The sequence below is a fragment of the Onychomys torridus genome, chromosome 14 (assembly GCF_903995425.1).
Source record: "Onychomys torridus chromosome 14, mOncTor1.1, whole genome shotgun sequence".
In the NCBI taxonomy this organism is placed as follows: Eukaryota; Metazoa; Chordata; class Mammalia; order Rodentia; family Cricetidae; genus Onychomys; species Onychomys torridus.
The window spans coordinates 372,487-394,787 of NC_050456.1; the positions used below are offsets into that span (position 1 = coordinate 372,487).

At 40.3% G+C, this 22,301-nt stretch overlaps 1 protein-coding gene across 1 annotated transcript in view; it reads left to right on the forward strand.

Annotated features, from left to right (window-relative positions):
- Positions 1-2,815: 2,815 nt before the first annotated feature.
- Slc26a3 (solute carrier family 26 member 3) overlaps positions 2,816-22,301 on the forward strand; it is a 28,352-nt gene continuing 8,866 nt past the window's right edge. Inside the window, exons 1-14 of the mRNA XM_036205384.1 lie at positions 2,816-2,946; positions 3,438-3,577; positions 5,570-5,680; positions 5,929-6,095; positions 7,647-7,811; positions 9,726-9,878; positions 10,503-10,585; positions 15,299-15,446; positions 15,549-15,662; positions 15,767-15,844; positions 18,935-19,030; positions 20,419-20,525; positions 21,827-21,896; positions 21,990-22,082. Coding sequence (XP_036061277.1) covers positions 2,816-2,946; positions 3,438-3,577; positions 5,570-5,680; positions 5,929-6,095; positions 7,647-7,811; positions 9,726-9,878; positions 10,503-10,585; positions 15,299-15,446; positions 15,549-15,662; positions 15,767-15,844; positions 18,935-19,030; positions 20,419-20,525; positions 21,827-21,896; positions 21,990-22,082 — 1,656 coding nt within the window. The remainder of the gene's footprint in view (positions 2,947-3,437; positions 3,578-5,569; positions 5,681-5,928; positions 6,096-7,646; positions 7,812-9,725; positions 9,879-10,502; positions 10,586-15,298; positions 15,447-15,548; positions 15,663-15,766; positions 15,845-18,934; positions 19,031-20,418; positions 20,526-21,826; positions 21,897-21,989; positions 22,083-22,301) is intronic.

Below are 22,301 nucleotides of genomic sequence, written 5' to 3' on the forward strand. Positions count from 1 at the left end.
ACTCCAAGAATGAATTCCAGTTACCTAAAGTCATTGACTCTTTAAAGAGCCCAAAGAGAATTGAACCACAAAGGTAAAACAAAATCTAAAAATCCATTCATGTTAGTGTAATACTTGAAACTGGAACTGTAGATTCCAGGAACCAAACATTCTCCCCAAGAATTTCTGGAAAGAAAAGTGAAAAACAAAAATCATTTGGATTCTTAACTAAAGTAAGTTGCTCCCAAGAAGCACAAACATGACGAATGGCGTGCATTCATGACTGTCTGGAGCCGTTCAGCTGAGGTGTGTCGGAGGACTGGCTCTGGGCTCGCGCTGTTTGTTGCCTGTTGGGTGTGAGGCAGCAGCGTTCTGTCAGGAGAGCAGAAGGGAAAAGGTCTGGTTCTCAAGCTGTCTGGACAGATTTCTTAAGCCTCCCTGAGTCTTGTACTTGAGCATACCCATGTTACCACGTGCTCTGTGAGGAGGAAGCTGTCTCTACTGTGCATTGAGAGGGCCAGAGTTCAGGCTCTTGATCTATCTGCAAGTAGGAGGGGTGTTAAAGAGCCAGCTGTGGTAATCCTGCTATTGCTGTCAATGACAAAAATATATGAATGAATGAATGAATGAATGAATGAATGAATGAATAATGTAGAGATAAATAAAAACCATGGTTTAGCAGAAAGAAAATATAATGGCCAAAAGAAGAAAAGATGCACTCTCAGCGTTTTTTATAGGGGAGAAAACTAGTAAGTTTCTGTGAATGCCTCAGTGGGAAATGTGAGTAGAGCAACCAGTGAGACACTCCCCCTGTGCATCCATAGCCGCATACAACAGCAGAAGTGCCATCTTGAGTCTTCTTCCTCCCAAGGCTGACTACTTTGGAGCCTTCACTCTGGGTAGCCTTCGCCATACATACATTCATGGCATCAGAAGTCACTGACTTAAAGCGATTTAAAGTGCTAATGTTCCAGACAGTGTTGGCAACTGGCCAAGAGCAAAACCAAACAAAACCCATGCTTTTTAGTTCAAAGTGCAAGCCAAATCCACTTTGTGAGCCAGTTCTGATGTGAAGTACTATACAGCCAGTAGGGTAGGCAACTTGGAAGTGAGGAGGAAAAGATGAAAGAGGGGATAAAGCAAGCCACAATGGGCTGAGGGGCAGACTCAGAAAGAAGTCACAGTAAAGTTCAAGATCCAGGAGGCTAGAGAAAGCAAGATTAGGAAAGGAAATACCAGCAGAATGTTCTTCAGTCATGTTCATATTGGACAGTAAACTGCATGTCACAGAAGAAATAGAAAGGTCTGAAAATGGAGGTCCCATTTTTGACATGGTTAGCTATATGAAGAAAAGACACTTAGATTGTGGTGGGTGAGGGTGTACATAATTATTTTCTCATTTGTAGGATGAGGATAATAATAATAGTTAATGCTTCAGATAACTGTGAGTACTTAATTGAAAATGAACATAAAAGGTTTTACAAATTGATCTTCTTAAATTATGGAAACAAAATACAGACATGAGTACAAATTGATACCTTTTATCAGTGGTTCTCAACGTTCCTAATGCTGAGACCATTTAATATACTTCCTCATGTTGTGATGACCCCCAACCACAAAATTACCTCATTGTTACTTCCTAACTGTAATTTTGCTACTATTATGAATCATAATATAAATATTTTTGGAGATAGAGATTTGCCAAAGAAGTCACAACCCACAGATTGATAATCACTGACTTATATAGAAAATGTTATTTTCTTTTTATTTTTGATTTGTTCACTTACCTGCTTATTTTGTGGTACTAGGGATTGAACCTATGGCCTCATGTATGCAAGTGTCTCACACTGAGCTATATCCTCAGCCCCAGAAAACTTTAGTTGTTAGAATAATAACCACCATGTGATGAACCCCTAAAGCATGTCAGAATCATCAACAGAAGTTTTGAAATTTTGAACATTCTCACTCTTTAGGTTTTTGAAACATGGGTATCATCATCTCAATATATAACAGAGGTTCAAACAGGTTAAGTCAGTTGCCTCCAGTCTTTCCTTAGAAAGGACCTTGTCATTCTGATGAACTATGCAAACAGTCGTACATTGTCTGTACATAGTTTCCTTTGACTCCCAGGAATCACTGGAATAGAAATGAACAGTATATTTGATTTTCACAAATTAAAACCATTTTTTGAGGCCTTAGAAAAAACATGACTCTGGTATGTAAATTAAAACAACCTTGATTAGAATTAAAGGGAAATGAATAGGCTATGGTCTGTCCCACTGTTCCAGTACTATATCTTTAGAAATACCTCTAGAAAAAAAGGTTGAGGTAGACTCTCAAGAACTGTTTAGTAAATAAACCAACTTAATTTATTGCTTTTTTTTGCTGTACACCTTGAACCTCAGCATTTGGGAGTCGGAAGTAGGTGGATCTCTATGAATTCCAGGTGAGCCTACTATCCATACTGAGTTCCAAGCCAGCCAGGATTACATAGTGAGACACTGTCTCCAAAATAAATAAATAAATAAAATATATAAAAATAAGAAATACTTGCTTGCTTATCCAAAGGAGCTGTGTCAGCTCTTTGAAAGAAAAAGTGATATCACATGGCAAAATGTGACCTGGGTCCCTTAATCCTGCCTCTTTTGATCTCAAAAGGTGGTAACATTCAGTTCGGAGCTCACTCATCTGTAAATTGCATCACATTATCTCCGAGTTATTTAAGAAGCAAGCTCTGTTTGGTTTCAGACATTTTAACCTGCTAACGGCAAGAAGAAGTGTTCACCACATAGTTTCAAAGGTCTTCCTACCTGCCACTGTCACCAGGGAAAGCAAAATGATCGAAGCCATAGGGAATCAGTACATAGTGGCCAGACCAGTGTATTCCACAAACACTTTTGGAGAGGAGTTCAAGAAGACGCACAGACACCACAAGACATTCCTGGATCATCTCAAAGGGTGCTGTAGGTAAGAGACTCTTCAGGTACTGGAATGAGGAAGAAACAAGCAATTTATCCTACATTTTCTAGCTTTCATGCTTTTTTTCCCCCCTGGCTCTAGTCCATAGCTTTGGAAATCTGTCTCTCTTGGCTTTCTAAACTCCCTGCCTGAGGTGAAAAGGCAAAAGGAACACACCATCTCAGTTAGCGGCACAAACACAGTCCTTCCAAGTCAGAGGGAAACAGGCAAATTCTCAATTGAAATGCTGCACAGTTCAACTCAGGATGACACATAAATTCTGTTACAGCCAAAGAAAAGCTGGCATTTTCCTTTTTAAAAAGTTTCTTTGATAGTGACCAAAACTTTTGGCAGGGGCAAAGAGGAGATTGTTAGCGGGAGTGAATTCACCAGTTTCATCTTTAAAATGATGTCATCTTTGCTAATTTTCTACCTACTCTTAGGAACCAAACCTAAAATTTGATATTAATTCACTGATCTGTGGCCCTTAATGTTTTCAGCTGCTCCTCACAAAAGGCCAAGAAAATTGCCCTGTCTTTGTTCCCCGTAGCATCTTGGTTGCCAGCGTACAAGATCAAGGAATGGCTTCTGAGTGACATCGTTTCTGGCATCAGCACCGGGCTAGTGGCTGTACTACAAGGTAATTTTTTCCTTTTTTTTTTTCTCTTTTACCTTTTCTTTTATATTAAGGATGTAATTGACACAGCATAAAATTTACCCTTGTAATTCTTTTGCATGTGTACATATGTGTGTGTAGACCAAGGCTTCACAAATGCTAGGTTTGCATTCTACCAACATGTTACATGCCCAGCCACCATTTTGTTATGTATAATTCTATGGCTTTTAGTACATTCATCAGGTTGTGCACCTAACATCACTAATTCTAGCCTATTTTCACCACCCCCTCTTCTCCCTATCCCTTCACACACACACACCAAGTCCTTTATCCTTTGATAGACACTTCATACTCCTTCCTCCACTCAACCCCTTAACACTTTCCATGTCTATTGATTTTCCTGTTCTGAATATTTTGTGCAGATGGAATTGCATGTGGCACTTTGTGTCTGATTCTTATCTCTTAGTATGCTTTTCAGTTTATTCATGTTGTAACAAGAACAATATTCTGCTTTACAATTGTACTATATTTCATCGAACATTTGAGTGATTTCTATTCAGAGGTGATGATGAAGACAGCTTTTATGAGCATCTGTTTACGACTCTTTGTGTAAAAACACATTTAAATTGCCTGGATCTATCCCTAGGAGTCTAAGTGCTGGGCTGTGGTAGCTCAGTGTTTCCTCACTTGTAGAGATGCACAGCTGCATCATTTCCATCCCTCCTAGGAGTGCATGTGGCTTCAGATGCCTCCACACCTTACTGTTATCTGTTTTACCTTTGCCATTGTAGTGGGTGAGAACTGGCATCTCACTGTGGCTTTGATTTGTATTTCCCTAATAGCTAATGATGTTTGTTAAGTGTCTACTCTTTTCTTGTGCTTATTACCCATTTGTATGTCTTTGGAAAATTACGTTTTCAAATCCTTCACCTTTTGTTTTGTTTTGTTTGTTTGGGTGATGCTGGAGAGATCAAGCCCAGGGCCTGACACATACAAAGCAATAATATTATGACTTAACTAGACCCCTAGTTCTCCTTGCTGTTTTAAAAATGTGAGTTGCCAGGGCTGGAGATGTAGCTCAGTTGGTAGAGTGATTGCTCTTTTTGACCAAAGCCCTGGGTTCCATTGCCAGAACAGTATGAATCAGGTGTCATATGTGCTATCCCAGCACCCAGGAGGTGGAGGTAGGAGGGTCTATAAACTATATAGCATGTTTGAGGCCACAATGGGCTATGAGACCTGTCTTTTATTCTAGAGGTGCAAAGGTTACTTGTGTATTTCTGACACTAAACCTTTATCTATCTGATATATGTTTGCCAACAGCTGTTTTTCATTCTCTGTATTGTCAGCTCTCTTTTGGTTTTTAAAACTGGAGAGAGGAAGTGAAGTTGAGACAGGGTCTCATATAGCCTAGGCTGGCTTCAAACTCCTATTTATTCTCCACCTCCCAAATGCTAAGATTACAAGCATGTGCCACCATGCCCAGCCTAAAAGATGACCCATTATGGCCATTTCCTGTGTCTTTAATGTGATTAAAGGAGAGTAGATTAAGCCCAGGGCAAATATACTACCACTGAGCTACAGCCCAGTTCCCTAAACATTCCTATTTTGCAGTACTGGGGAGTCAAACTAAGGCATCCTGCATGCTACGCAAGTGCTCTATTTGATTAAAGCTCACTTTGCTGATAACATCTTTTGAGTATGCTTTTGCTTTTCCAGTGCTGTGATTAAGCCCAGGAGCATGTCACATGTTAGGCAGGTACTCTTTCACTGATCCATGTTCCCACTAAGGCATTTTTATTTTCAATTCTTTGATTGCTTGTACAATATAGATTGTTGCCTGACTCAAGATTGTAAAGATTCATACTCATGTGTTCTTCTAACAATGTTAGTTTTAGTTCTTGTATTTATATCTTCAACATATTTTGGATTAATGTGGTGACTTACTTTAAATGCTCAATCTAAACTACTAGGAGAACCTGTTGAAAATTAAAGACCTGGCTATTGTCTCTCTAGGTTTAGCATTTGCTCTGCTGGTCAACATCCCTCCAGCCTATGGGTTGTATGCTGCCTTTTTCCCAGTTCTAACCTACTTTTTCTTGGGCACGTCTAGACACATATCTGTGGGTAAGTCAATTACTGGACAGATTCATGCGGGTTTTTATTCACTAAAGAGTGAATTTATAAAGATAAATTCTATTAGAAACTCACTGTAAATTCCAAATTGTACATAATTCAGAAGACTCACGGTTTCCTGAAAGAATCAGGGATAAGGCTGGCACAGCAGCTTGTAATATGCAATTTTATGGCTGAACAGCCGGCCACTCAGGTATAGGGAGGCACATATTGACCATAATTTACCTTTGGTTAATTAGGTCCGTTTCCAGTTCTGAGTATGATGGTGGGAGTTGTAGTTACAAGAGTGGCCTCAGGAGGCAACACTGCTTCAGAACTGTCCTCAAGCTCAATGGAAAATGATTCAGTGGTAGAGGAGAGGATAATGGTGGCTGCATCAGTGACTGTTCTTTCTGGAATCATTCAGGTAAGTCTGATTCTAGTGTGATTTGTCTGCCAAAATGTTTATCTTGACTGGTCCCTGTCTTTCCACATCTTCTTTCCTGTGACTCCTCCTCATCTTTTGGTTTGCATGCCCCATTGGGTAGACCATAGAAAGTATTTTTAAATAACATTCGTATTTATTCTCTGGGAACTGTATATAATGTATCTTGATTTTATTCTTTCTCCTCTCCTAACTCATCTCAGATCCTCCCAGACTCCCCAAGTATTTATGAAGAGTCATTTACCACAACCAAAGGGTAAACATGGTCTAGACACAAACAGACAAACACAATCTAGATAGAAGTAAAAGTAGCAGGATGAAGGCTTACGTGGTAAGGAATGAAATGCTTAATTCAATAAAAAATATATTGGAATCAGTGTCATCATCAAACATAACTATATAATGACACTAGTAACTTTGGAAGTTTTTCTGTCTAATGCCTCAGTTACTTTAATTTAGTTGGGAGGGAATTGGTGCTCTGCTTTTTAAACTATCTATATAAAAAACTTGGGAAATAACATGAAAAAGATTATAGTGAGACCGCACTTTCCTTCCCAATCTCCAGGGCCAGTACCATCATGAAGAGCAAAACTGCCATGGGCTTCTCAAGATGTTACTTAAGATTACAGTGATATCTTTGCTTAAAACCATTTCTAAAAGAAAGGAAAAGTCAATTGTATAAGGACACAAGTGTGTATCCCATCGACAAGCCTTGTGGTCATTTGTTTCTCACACACTTCTGAATGTGAAAAAGTAGAACCCAATTGAATTTTGTGTACCTGAAGTTCTATCTGTATTTTGAAGACATGAGTGTAGAAGACAGTCAAGGGTCTGAGGGAAGCAGAGTCCACTTAATACACTCACTGTAAGCAATGATGCTTTGGAGATAGTAAACACCTTTGCTCCCTGGCTAAAACCTCATACTCCTAACAAGCAGTATGCAGTGATGTATTTATTTTCTACATTTATGTATTTATGTGGGGGCTAGGTTCATAGGACAACTTTTGGGAGTTGGTTATCTCCTTTCACCATGAGGGCCCCAGAGATTGAACCCAGGTCATCTGGCTTGGCAGCAAGAACTTTAACCCTCTGAACCATCTCACCAGCCCTAGTCACATGTTTCCTAAGCAAGTTGAGTAACTTGCTGCACTCACCATACATGCCTCAACAACAAATTTATGAGGACTAATGGGGGTAAGATTTTGCTATACAGGGCTTATGGTGTGTCTTCTAAAGATACTGCACTTAAAAATGAGGAGGCAAGAAAGGAGGTCCTTCATGGGTCTGATACTTCTGGAGGCATGGGACTTATGTACTATCTGAACATCACATAATGTTCAACCTGAGGGATGGAAGAGAAGGCCCAGAACAATCCTGAATGGTAGATGTGCCAAGGGGCAGGGGCATTGGCTTTTCAAGGAATGTTTCCATGGGCTGAACTTCATGTTTTGAAGCACTTTGGGGTGAGTCTTTGGTTAGCTAATATACACTCCTAACCTATACTAACAAATACTTTTGTCCTTCTCTTTCCAGTTGGTTTTGGGGGTTCTGCAGATAGGGTTTGTGGTGATATACCTATCTGAGTCCCTAATCAGTGGCTTCACCACAGCTGCTGCCATTCATGTTTTGGTTTCTCAACTGAAATTCATGCTGCAGCTGACCGTCCCAGCACACAGCGACCCATTCTCTATTTTCAAAGTAAGTATTCCTGTCATTTAAACAATACCAAGGTAGCTAGGCATCATGGTCTTTAATTTCAGCACTTGAGAGACAGAGGCAGGTAGATACCTGTAAGTTCAAGGCCAGTTGGCTCTCTTTCTCTCTCTGTCTCGGTCTCTGTCTCTGTCTCTGTCTCTCTCTCTCACACACACACACAGAGAGAGAGAGAGAGAGAGAGAGAGAGAGAGAGAGAGAGAGAGAGAGAGGAAATTTGTGTCTGCAATCCAGTACAGTTAAGCATCAAGTTAAGTTACTGTGTATGGAAAAAAAGTTTAAAATATATATGGAAACAGCTTTTGGAATACTTAATTTTCTCCCTTTTAATCAACTTTTTAATTTTGAGACATTAACCAGAACTTTGGACACTGACACCTCTCTGTTATCCTCAAAAATGGTCCTATTTAGTCACAACCCCCATTGAGAAATAGCTGAACAGTGAGCTTGATACAGTGGGGATCAAATACAAAAAATCCTGATAGTTCATGGCAAGACATTTCCAGCTACTCTCTCTTCCCAAACTCTACCCCACTATGGATTAAAGCAGAAACAAACAACTACCCAAATATGTTAGACTGGGTGCCCCTTTTGTTGAGATGAAAAACTATTGTGTTTGGAATCAATCTGCTCCCTTAAAATGTCAGCTTGGTTGTGGTGATATTTTATTTGTACTGAAATGTTCTGCCATAGCAGAAGCTGAGCAGTGGTGGTTGCATGCCTTTAATCCCAGCACTTGGGAGGCAGAGCTAGGCAAGATCTCTGTGTGTTCAAGGATACAGCCAGCATAGTGACACACGCCTTTAATCTCAATACCAACCATAGAAGACCTGGAGGTCTGTACAGATAGGCAGTGACAAGGAGGTCATGTGGCTGGGTTTACAACTAATGAGAAGGCAGAACAGAAAGTCTATATAAAAGACAGGACATAGGAAGTAGGTCTCTTGCGGAGAGGAAAGACAGAGCAGCAGTGAAGGGTAAGGTTTTCAGCTCTCAGCTATTGCTCTGACCTCTTGGCTTTTAATTCTGCAATTGGCTCTGTGTTTCTTATTTAACAAGATGGTTACATCTACACTTGGTTGTGTAGCAGTTAGCATGAATGACTCCATTTTGTTTTGGTCTAGTCTGTTTGGGCCTAGTGATGCAATGCAGTACAGAACAGTGGCATCATATCAGTTGATCAGCAGGTAATATCTTCAGTCCTTCTTGAAGGATAGTATTTGGGATTCTGAGACAGCACCTGCTCCGAACACTCTCACTCCCACATAGAAGTATTCCAGAATTGGGGTGTGCATGAAATCCAGTTTGGGTCTACTTGAGCTGTCTTGAGCCTGTGGATGTACAACCCAACTTCCTTTAAGAAGTATACTCTGCATAGTACAGGCATTTTCCATGTGACCCAGAGAAGGTCTGTATTGTGAAAGAATGTACTTAAAAAAACAAACAAAAATGCCTAGAAACTAGAAATGACTCCTTGGACAGAACAGTAGAAAATTCTATGGAATAAAAAGCACTGCTCTTGCCTGGTGTGGTGAGACCTTAAATGTGGATTCAACCTCCAGCACTGCAAACAGAAAAACCAACAAAAAGCCACTGAGACCTGGGGGGGAGGAGATCCACTGTAAAACTATGAAAAATATCCACCCAGTTTGATACTAGCTAAAGATCTTTTTAGACACATCCCCAAAGCAATGTTTTCTGCTGTGCTAACTTGCCCTCAGTGTATCTTCATGACAGCCCCCGCCATTTGAGGGCTTATGGTTGACAGCAACTGGACACAGGAAGGTTACAGATATGTGCTAATCTTTTGTCTTAATATCTGTTTTAATGTTTGGAGAGAAATGTATTCGAATTATGAATTCATACAGGACTTTGGTTCATCTGTGTTTCTTATGGTAGGTCCTGGAGTCAGTCTTCACACAGATTCAGAAGACTAACATTGCAGACCTCGTGACATCTGTGATTATTCTAGTGGTTGTATTTGTCGTTAAAGAAATCAATCAACGCTACAGAAGCAAGCTTCCAGTGCCTATCCCTATCGAACTCATCATGGTATTGACTGTCATTGGGAGAATTTCATTTATAATCTAGTTTTAAGGAAAGAAAGCCATCTGTATACCACGTTGCCACAAGGCAGGCACTGTCTCCCATTTCTGGGTTTAACATTTAGTATGGATTTCTATTCATCAGAATTTACCAGTTCCTTCCTGTTATCTGGCTTTATTCTGTCCAAGGTGGAAACAGCAAGACCTCCATAACCAGGCTATAAAAAGATCCTTCAAACATGAGCTGTAATGCCCATGCAAACTAGAATTGCCTTGAGGCCCCCTTAAAAGGTATCTAGGCTGGGTTGGGGATTTAGCTCAGTGGTAGAGAGCTTGCCTAGCAAGCACAAGGCCCTGGATTCAATCCTCAGCTCAAAAAAAAAAAAAAGTGTATCTAGGCCTAGGCAAGAGATTATTATTATTATTATTACCTTTTTCACATTTATTATTTATTTAGTGTCAGGCATATGAGGAGGTCAGAGACAAACTTGCAGGAGTTCTACTGAGTGGATCTCAGGGATAGTCAGGCTTGGCAGCAAGCAGGTTTGGATTTGGGGCAATGGTGGTGTTTTCAAAGTATGGCTTTTAGTTGAACCTCATATTCTAATTTGGACAATTTGGAACTTTTCAGACTGTGATTGCAACAGGTGTATCCTATGGCTGTAACTTTGAACAGAAGTTTGGCGTGGCTGTGGTTGGGAATATGAGTTTAGGGTAAGTGTATCTTCAATGCTGGCATTTTCTAGCACTCAGTGAAGAAAGCAATAGTAGTCACAAGAATCATACAACCCCCTTGAGAAGTCCTGGCACCCTCTCTCTTGAGCAAGCAGTCAAAAAATAAAAAACCCACCAGGGTTCACAACACTTAGAAGGGTCTCCTTGTAGAAAAAACTCACAAACCAGGCAGTCAAGGACTCAAAACAGTGAAAACTGGGGCTAGAGCAATGGCTCAGCAGTTAAGATCACTTACTGCTCTTTCAGAGAATCTGAGTTCAGTTCCCAGGACCCACATGGCAGCCCAAAACCACCTATTATGATTCTACTTCCAGGGAATGTGACTTCCTCTAATATATCCAGATATCTCCCTCTCTCTCTCTCTCTCTCTCTCTCTCTCTCTCTCTCTCTCTCTCTCTCTCACACACACACACACACACACACACACACACATTTATAAAATAAAAATGAAAATTAGGAAAAGTTCAAAAAATAAATCTCTTCTCCTTATAAAGAGGCATCAACTGAAACCAGGTTTCCTGATTTATAATGACTGTAAACAACATGCACTGCTTTGTTTGAGGTCAAGGAACTTGAGCCAAGTTCCAAACTTCCAAGAGACACACAAAAGTTCCAGCAGCTGAGTAATCCAGGCAGCACACTCTGCCCTTCTTTGATATCACACTCAGAGCAAAACCAGAGGGATAGCTCAGCAAGAGGAGGGGAAGCTGGGAGTACAAGGATCTGAGAGTCCAGATATATCTTCATATGTTCCACTAAATTAAAAAAAATCTTTATTTTTATTTTTATTTTAGTTTTAGTTTTTTAGTTTTAAGAAGTTGTGAGAATGAGGCTGGGAACATTTGTCTCTGGATTTCTTCCCACTCTGCAATTTTCAAGTGATTGCACTTCACTTAAATTTCTTAGAGATATAAACCGCATCAGAAAATAAACAAATGCAATAATCAAAGGGGAGCTTGTCAGAAGTAGAATGTTTTGAAAATAAATGGTAAACAAGATCATTGAGTGATAATCCTTATTTAGTAAATATATTAAATATACATGCACTTATCCCACCAGGTGTGTGGGGCAGGGAGGCACATAGCTTATGTTTATTAACCATGAATTCTCCAGGGAGGCTGTGTGACCAAGTATATATGCTCAGTGCTCCAGCTCCAGATCACCTGAAGTTAACTTCAGATATACCTCCTGTCCTTGGGCAAATTCACTAAACTGTTACCTTTATGCACTTGGTTATGAAAGGGTGCTAAAAATAGTAAAGATTCTAGAAGTGTTAAATGGGTTTATGCATGTGGCATGTTAAGTGCACAAGTTCTATTTCAAGTTCAAACATTGCTTCTTATTGGTTTAGCACCTAAATGAAATACAAGATCCAATTATTTTTCTAAATGACCAAGTGAGCATTTTAAATTTCTGTTGACTGCAAGTAGACTATTACTGAATATAATGATTATTAATTCTTACTAGCTTGCTACTAATAGATAGGCTACTTTATAAATTATTTTTGTGGAGTCACATATGCACATTAAATGTGTGCAAATAACATAATCCAAGGGAAGTGGCTTAAAAGGTTAAAGGAACAACACAGGGACTGTGTTAGATTCCAAAGGCATCTTACAGACATGGTCAGCAGTCATGTTGTATTTCATGATGTGCAGTGCTCACAATTACTATTTATCAGGCCTTCCCTGATAACTATGAAGATAAAAGAGCAATATTATTGTCTCATTTGACAAATGAAGATCCAGGCTCAGGGAAAGTAGAGGCAAGGAATGGAGTCTTTGGCCAGTAAACTCCATCATACCACACTTAATGCTCAGAAGTCAAAACAAAAGCAAACTTATAATGATAGGTTCTTAGTTATTTTCATATAAAATGAAATCTTTAATTGTATCTCTGCTATCAGGTTTGTTTTAAAAAACTGAATTCCAATCCACTTTTCTTTTTTTTTATTATATTTGTGTTTTAATTTTATACATTAGCCATGGGTTCCCCTGTCCTCCCCCTCCCCCCCTTCCCCCCACCTTCCTCCCACCTTCTCCCCTCTATTCCCATCTCCTCCAGGGCCAAGATTCCCCTGGGGATTCATTTAAACCTGGTGGATTCAGTACAGGCAGGTCCAGTCCCCTCCTTCCAGGCTGGGCAAAGTGTCCCTGTGTAAGCCCAAGGTTCCAAACAGCCAGCTCATGCACTAAGGACAGGTCCAGGTCCCACAGCCTGGATGCCTCCCAAACAGTTCAAGCTATTCAATTGTCTCACTTATCCAGAGGGCCTGATCTAGCTGGGGGCTCCTCAGCCTTTGGTTCATAATTCATGTGCTTCCATTTGTTTGGCTATTTGTCCCTGTGCTTTTTCCAATCTTGGGCTCAACAATTCACACTTTTACAGTCCCTCCTCTTTCTCAACAATTGGATTCCTGGAGCTCCACCTGGGGCCTGGCTGAGGATCTCTGCTTCCACTTCCATCAGTTATTGGATGAGAGTTCCAGCTCGACTGGTAGGGTGTTTGGCCATCTGATCACCAGACTAGGTCAGATCAGGCTTTCTCTCGACCATTGCCAGCAGTCTACAGAGGATGTATCATTGTGGATTTAAGGGGACCCCTCCAGCACTCTGCCTATTCCTGTTCTCATGTGGTCTTCATTTATCATGGTCTGTTATTCCTTGTTCTCCCTTTCTGTTCTTGATCCAGCTGGGATCTCCTGCTCCCCTAAGCTTTCTTTCCCTTGAACCTTGCCCTTCATTACTCCCACTGTCGTCCAGGTTGTTCATGTAGATCTCATCCATTTCTCTGTCATTGGGTGATCTGTGGGTCTTTCCTAGGGTCCCGTTTTCTAGGTAGCCTCCCTGGAGTTGTGTAGCAGTCTAGTCATCTTTGTTTTACATCTAGTATCCTCCTATGAGTGAGTACATACCAGGTTTGTCCTTCTGAGTCTGAGTTACCTCACTCAGGATGATTTTTTCTAGATACATCCATTTGCCTGCAAACCTCATGATGTCATTGCTTTTCTCTGCTGAGTAGTACTCCATTGTGTACATGTACCATATTTTCTTTATCCATTCTTCAGTTGAAGGGCATCTAGGTTGTTTCCAGGTTCTGGCTATTACAAACAATGCTGATACGAACATAGCTGAGCAAATGCCCTTGTGGTATGATTGAGCATTCCTTGGGTATATGCCCAAGAGTGGTATAGCTGGGTCTTGGGGGAGATGGATTCCCAATTTTCTAAGGAAGCACCATATTGATTTCCAAAGTGGCTGCACAAGCTTGCATTCCCACCAGCAGTGGAGGAGAGTTCCCCTTGCTCCACATCCTCTCCAGCATAAGCTGTCTTCTGTGTTTTTTATCTTAGCCACTCTGACAGGTGTAAGGTGGTATTTCAGAGTCGTTTTGATTTGCATTTCCTGGATAATTAGGGATGTTGAGCAATTCCTTAAATGTCTTTCAGCCATTTGAACTTCCTCTGTTGAGAATTCTCTGTTTAGTTCTATAGCCTATTTCTTAATTGGACTGTTGGGCATTTTGATGTCTAATTTCTTGAGTTCTTTATATATTCTGGATATGAGCCCTCTGTCAGATGTGGGGTTGGTGAAGACCTTTTCCCATTCTGTAGGCTGTCGCTTTGTCTTGTTGACCGTGTCCTATGTTCTACAAAAGCTTCTCAGTTTCAACAGGTCCCATTGATTGATTGTTTCTCTCAGTGTCTGTGCTACTGGTGTTATATTTAGAAAGTGATCTCTGGTGCCAATGCATTCAAGAGTACTTCCTACTTTCTCTTCTGTCAGGTTCAGAGTAATTGGATTTATGTTGAGGTCTTTGATCCACTTGGACTTAAGTTTTGTGCGCGGTGACAGATATGCCAATCCACTTTTCTATCTTGCATGGAATAGTAACGCTTTATCAAGACTACCACTCAGTATTTATTATCAAAGACATAAAATATGGAACAATAATTCAGACACAGTTGGCTGGATCCAGTTCTGCACTTCCAACAAGCCTCAGGTCTGAAGTAGATGCTGATGGGAGCTGAGCATTTTAGTACCTTGATGTTGTTTGAGACACACAGCTTTTGTAATACAACTTCTCGAGTTTGTGAGCACAAACATAGACATGTCCCCTGTGAGGCACACTTGTCTCTGAAACACTTACCACCTTGAGCTGAAACTTGCTCTCCTCCAGGTATGGTGGACCCTGTGTTCTCCAGAGCACAGGGCAAAGCCCAAGGCCCACCTCTCAGGGTTTTCTATGAAAAACTACTGTTACTAAAATGGGAAGAAGACTTTTATTTTCCTTGTCCCAGAATTGTATTTCTTCAAAGAGCCTTCAGCCATGCATAACTATTGAGGGCACTGAGATTAATGCTCTGAAACCCATAATGGCAATAGGTGGAATCTAAGACATTTGCCTGAAGGGGAATATGAGTACACATGATATTTTAAGTGCACTGGCAAGATTATATACATCTTATGATTATTGTCAGGCTATATTTATAACTTTTATCAATCCAAGCATCACTACTTCACAGTAACAAAAGGGAAATTCCAAAATTTTCAATGGGACCAAGTTCTTTAGACCATATTTCTAAGAAAGACACAATTCATCACAGATTGCTTCATCCATTCATTTGCCCAATAATCTTTTGAGTTTCTGAACAAGTCAGTTGCATATAGTTTTGCTTGTTTTCAATTTCAGATTTCAGCCCCCTATTACACCCAGTGTACAAGTTTTTCAAGATACCATAGGAGACAGCTTTGGAATTGCGATTGTTGGCTTTGCAGTGGCCTTTTCCGTTGCCAGTGTCTATTCTCTCAAATATGATTATCCAATTGATGGCAATCAGGTAAGCCTAACTGGGTCTAATTAGGTACATAATATTTTATGCACCTAATATTCTTCTGAAAGAGGACATTTTAGGAAAAGCTTCTTCCCTTGCCTTCTGCAGGAGTTGATTGCCTTGGGAATAAGCAACATATTCACTGGAGCATTCAAAGGATTTGCAGGGAGCACAGCCCTTTCCAGATCAGGGGTTCAGGAGAGCACAGGAGGCAAAACACAGGTATCTTAGCATCCCTACTGCAAGGCCAGCATAGCGCTGAGGACTGGGAAACCCAAGCCTGGTGGAAAGCAGCAGCTGTCGTGAGAACTATTCCATCTTCACAGGTCGCAGGACTCCTCTCGGCTGTCATTGTGCTGATTGTTATTGTTGCCATTGGATTTCTCCTGCAGCCACTACAAAAGGTAATTCTCTTCTCTTTTGGGGTTGTAACATCTCTCTCCTTGAGGCATTATATCTAACTCTCAAATTCCAAAAACACAAACTATGCTAGGGAAAATGAGTTCATGACAAACTCTCAGATATTCTCCTTATTCTACACTGTATGGACCAACCTTTCCTTTCTCCTGGCAGCCTTTTATGAATGTCAGGAATGCAGATGCCCAAAGTGCTTTATCTACTCTACTCTCTGCGGGTGCATAGAGCAGAACATAATTAATGTTTAAGCAGGGAGACACTCTGCCATTGCAGTTTCAACTAGACTGACTGAAGTTAAGACTTTCTTAAAGGGTTAGGTCATCAAGCCCTCTATCTAATGTAGAGAGTGGTGCTACCAGATCCACAACTGTTCTTGGGAACATGCCCTGCAGCTTCAAGGAGTTTGGTTTGACTCCAAAACCAACATGGTCAGCTTGTAAGATGGGAGTAAACAGCCAGACACAGAACTCACCTCTTGCCCTTGAGCTCCCTGTCTGTAACTGTTTGGGTTTTATTTAATACTCATAAATAGCCCCAGTGTCCTGGAAACCACAGAGCCTCTACAAAGATAGATTATGGTAAATACTAGTGCATTGTTCTCTGGGGTATCAATAGGATTTCAAAGGAGTACATAAGTGGATCAGTCCTGTGACCATCTTCTAATCTTAGCTCTGCCACTTACTAACTGTGTGATTTGAGGTCAATACCTTAACCTCTCTGAATCTCAAGAGCTCCACATGTAAAATAGGGATGAAATAGTACCTGCTATACAGAGTAGCTGTGACAATAATGATGTAACACACGTGGAATAGTTAATCCAGGTCACGGAGACCATTAACAAAAGTCATTAATATTATTATCCAAACATTCCATTATACTTCTGACTGCAAAGGAAATATGAGATTAAAAAAAGAGAGATATTATTTAGCCCACCAATATCTATTGTTTGCTATCTGGGTCTTTCTTCCATGTTGACTCATAGCTGGAATGTATATTCACCTCCATCTGTAAAAACTGTATTGGCTGAATCTGTCTCCAAGCAGTATAGAGCACTATTTGCCAAAACCATGTCTTCCACACACTAAAATCCTTAGCTTCAAAACAAATGTCATGAAAGAGGTCAAGACATTACCAGTAAAGAAATTTTTTTAAAATGTGTAGCTCCAGGAACCTGCATGGGACCGGACTAGGCCCACTGAATGTGGGTGACAGTTGTGTGGCTTGATCTGTTTGTGGGGTCCCTGGCAGTAGGACCAGGACTTATCCCAGGTGCATGAACTGGCTTTTTGCAGCCCATTCCCTGCAGTGGGATACCTTGCTCAGCCTTGACACAATGGGGAGGGGCTAGGCTCTCCTTCAACTTGGTATGCCAGACTTTGTTGACTACCATGGGAGGCCTTACCCACTCTGAGGAGTGGATGGGGATAGAGCGGGAGGGAGGTGAGGAGGCAGGAAAAGGGGAAGAAGGGGGAATTGGGGTTGGTATGTAAAATGGAAAAAAAATAAATATATTTTTAAAATTTTAGAAATGTATAGCTCAATAAAGACAATTCACACCCTCTCCTCTGTATAGAGAAGAGGCCCCATGGGCTTCTTCCATGTCTAAATGTGGGTTCTACTTGCCCACATTGAGGTGGAGACACTGAAGAAACAATCACTATTTAAAACCCTCTCTTTTAAATAACACATACTCAAGGACCTTGTCTAGAATGTTAATCAAAGCAACCTCTATAGAGAACCCAGGGTAAACTCTGTACAATTGTGTCTGGAGCAACTTCATGTTTCTTGAGTCATGACTCTGCTTCTTTTCATACTTCAAAGTCAGAACAGCCAATAGCAATAACTATGCTAAATATGTATTGAAAACTTCACGCTCCATCTTGCCTATGGTTTCTCTGTACTCTGAGTGTATTCCTGACAAAGTGTTTCATATGTGTTTCACTGTAAATTATTTCAATTGTTTTTCCAAAAAACAATACTGGAAAAAATTCCTAATGAAAAGTACAGTGCCTCTAGCCAGATATTTGAGTATTTTCTAAACTGCTACAAAACAAGGAAGCCTTCTGTACAGTTCACCAGCCACCTTGGAGATGACAACTCATATCTGTAGTACAATAAGAAAACCAGGACACTGACACTAGAAAAATACTGTTAAGTATATTACCAATTTTATTCTACTTTCTTATTTTTTAGATGGTGTTCATTTGTACATACTTTCTTTAAAAAAACAAAACAAAACTTTTATCTCCATTTTATGTGGATGGGTAGTTTTGCCTGCATGTATGTATGTGTATTACATGCATGAAACACCTGTGGAGGCCAGAAGAGGGCATCGGATCTCCCTGAAACTGGAACAGCTCCCACAAGACTAATTACAATATGTGAAACACCAGAAATGATGAGTAGTATGTGGCAGGCTGAGTTAACACCCAAGACCCTCTTAGTGAATCCACCACTCAACTATGTCAGTGTTGGGACTTTTTAAGAGGCTGTGTCACTCATAGATTGGGAAATATAAATTCATTGGCTCATCCACTCACTCAGTGACTAATTATTAAACTCTTCCTATTTACCATAGTATGCTCTGGGAACAGGGCAGCTATGTCTGGGTGGTCTCAGAGCCTGCCTCAGGCCTTTGTTAACCATTCTTTGATCATTAGCTTCCTTTTATAAAACAGCTTGACAGTTGTCATCACCAAAGGCAACCCCTATGTCTTTGTTTAAATGGACATATTCAACCAGCTTATCTTGGGAACAACTAATTCAAGGGTTCACATGTAGGTCTTAAGATCTACCTCTCTCTACCACAGGATATAGACTACTATAAGTGCCAGCAGCTCATCTATGGCACAGTCACAAAGATCTGCTCAGTCTTGTCACTGGGGTGGGACAACCTCACGTAGGGAAACAAGTCAGAGTCCCAACCCTGGTCCATTGGGCACCACACACCAGAAAAGGGTGTGTCCTTTGATATACTTTGAGGCCTGCTAAGGCACTTATCTGTGGCCTTCACCTTTGCCTCTATATGGTTTGTTTGATTAACTTAAAAGTGCATCTGTTGCTTATGTCTTTCACAGTCTGTCCTGGCAGCTTTAGCTCTTGGAAACTTAAAGGGAATGCTGATGCAGTTTGCTGAAATAGGCAGATTGTGGAAAAAGGATAAATATGATTGTGTAAGTAGATACAATGATATTTGAGAAAATGAAAAATCAAAATGGTAGTTTAATGCTGATGCAAAATGTATATATTATAAATGCTGTAAAATTTTGCTTCAACTTATCTGTTTGCAATAACCTTAGTTTATTTCCTACCTTGAAAGTGAATGCTCTTCTAATCATTATCTGGGACTTTTAACTTAAAATGATGACTGAGGCAGGAACAGCATAAATTTAAGGCCAGCCTGAGCTTAATAATAAGCTTCTATTTCAAAAATAGTAAGTAAACTGAAGAAATGAATGGCTCAGTGGTTAAGAACAATGAGTTTTGAGTTCTGAATATAGTTCTCAGCACCCATGTTGGGTGACTCACAACCACCTGTAACTTAGTTTTAGGGAATTAGGCTCTTCTGGTATACATGGGCAGTCAGACAGACAGGCACACATGAATGTGCACACACATGTGCGTATGCACATACACCCCAAAAAATCTAAAAATAAATGAAAAATAAATGGATGGGTTCTTGAAAGTATAAAGTGCTTCCCAAAACACTAGTGAAAGGCTTTCTTTTGATATGTCATTAAAGTTATTATAGGATATGCTGAACACTACAGAAGTGCTCTGAATTGTAGGGTACATGTTGTTTCTGTTCTTTGTTAAATGATGTGTTAGTTTCCAGAGAACCAGCAGAGGATGTAAATTCTGCACATTCCTTCTGGAAACACCCATTCTTCTGGGGAAGCTCCTACTTGCTCTCAACTTGCCTGAAAAGCAGACTTTATAATTTAATCAGGGTCAAAGTCTGAGTATAAAAAATCTTGTTGACATACCCTATGGTACTACAAGAGCATAAAGTAATAAGCTGCATTCAGTTAGCTCATGTTCCTAATTGATCATTGTGTGTGACTTTAACCCACTTTTAGCATGCTCAAGTTTTTGTAAAGATAATAGCAATTAATTAAATTAATAGGACAAGCCTAAGATTAGTATAGGCTGTCCCAGTCAGTCTGCTGGGTTTGCTTGTTTGTTTTCCTTGCAGTGCTGGGGATCGAACCAAAGGCCTAACACATGCTAGGCTGGTTTTCTACCATTGATGTATTCCAACCCTAATCTGCTGAGTTATAAGAGTGAACTGCATAGAATTTTTGCCATGGCAACTCACTCCCCTTTATTCAGTCTGTTCTGGGATGGGATAGAAATAGGCACACTATCTGTAAAGCTATGAGCCAGCAGAAATGAAATGACCTCTTGAGACGTGTCTTCCTAGGCACTTTGTTCTCTGGACCAAGATAACAACCTCCAACCACTTCCTTCGGCCCTAGACATTCACGCCTTCTCTAGCTCTGGACCTACAACACTGTACTTCCTTAAACTCCAGTGCATGTATTGTCCTCTCTTCTTACAGTTAATTTGGATCATGACCTTCATCTTTGCCATTGTCCTGGGACTCGGATTAGGCCTGGCAGCAAGTGTGGCATTTCAGCTCCTAACTATTGTGTTCAGGACCCAATTGTAAGTGTTCCCTGAGCTCTGCACAGTCTCACAGGCTTTGACCTGCCCTGTTAGAAAAGCAAAAACAATTGTCAGTGGCTAAGAGAAAAGTAGTGTGTTTGATAGGCATGTATACCTATCAAGACTGACCATGGGCTAGAGGGATGGCTCAGTGGTTAAGAACACTTGTTTGATTCCTGGCACCACAACAAGTGTAGTTCCAGAGGAACCAATGCTACCTTCTGACCTCCTTGAAGGGCAGGCATGCATGTAGTACATAAACATTCATGCAAGTGAAACATTCATACACATACATAAAAATAAGTAAATCTAAAAAATTATTTTCATAAGACTGGCCAATATAACCTCTCTCAAGTCACCCACCTGAAGGCTTAAAGGACAGTAGAATGGTCCAGAACTAAACTCCATTCAAAGGAGGACTGCTGGCCTTCTTTCTGCTTTGATACAGGTTCAAAGGACCTCTTTCTGTGTTGCTCACCTGTGAACAGGACGAAATTCTGTCCCAAGCAGGTTTAGTGTTTTTGTCTTAGACTTGTTAAGCAGGAAAACTAGTCACCTAGAAGACTGAGTTCCTAGATAGTTGGGGGAGAGGAGCTCCCTCTTTCTCTTCAGCTGAGAGTGCTGGAGGTGTGAACTTCTCAAAGATCCTCAGGCCCAAAATTCTACAAAACTTTGTAATTCTTGATCTTTAAAGCCATCCAGCTCAAGTGTCTTTGTGGTTTTTAAGTCTTTGTCAGGTAATTTCACCACCATGTATCACCCAGCCACATTTGGAATACATGGTATAATTGCAAGAGAAATGGTGATTGAGGGGTTCTAAAATAGAAGGTGTTACTAAAATTATTCCTTGAGCAGTGGAACATACGAGCATGGAAACTCAGCTTGTTGTTCTCTCCCTCTTTCATACCTTGTATTCTTATCAAATTGGATTTCATATCTGAGCTCCATCAACTATAGAGACAAACTGAATGGTCACATGGGCAAGTCATTGTTTTTTGTCCATATTTGTACAGTTGACTACATAGGACTCTACCTCACCAAACAACATTAACATACTTAACATTAAACTCCTGTGGTTTTATGGGGTTGCTTGTACATTGTGATGTAGTAGAGAGTCACTGTTTACAAAGCCCTGGGACACAAAGATAAGGGGTTTGCACTCCAGGGTCTCTAATAAGATGAAGACTGCCCCACCTTTCAACTCTGAAAAATAAGCCTGTATTAATAAGCTAGAAAAAACATTGATGTTGGGCTTTAACATAGGCAAGAATGATTTACTGGGGGATTTTTTTTTCTTACAGTCCGAAATGCAGCACACTGGCTAATGTTGGAAGGAGCAACATTTACAAGAATAAAAAAAAATATGCTGATGTAAGAAAGACCCATTGTTGTCTTTGATGTGCTAAAATATTGTCAAATGAGGCAGTGAGACTCACCTAACCATCTTACTTCTCTGTCTTGTAGGTGTATGAGCCAGAAGGAGTGAAAATTTTCAGATGTCCATCTCCAATCTACTTTGCAAACATTGGTTTCTTTAAGCAGAAACTTATTGATGCTGTAAGGTTCAAAAAACTCTTACTATGTGGGAGTGAAATGTTTCCTTTTAAGCAAGAAGGTCATTGACTTCCTGTATGTTGAAGCTGAGGTGTGTCAATGTTTAGTCTGCATGTCCCAGAGTAGGTAAAACTATCTTAAAGTGATCCATTAATATGTTGGGAAACAAGCCTCTTCCTATGAGGCTCAAGGTAGAGTCCTTGTTTTTAGATTTGCTGTGAA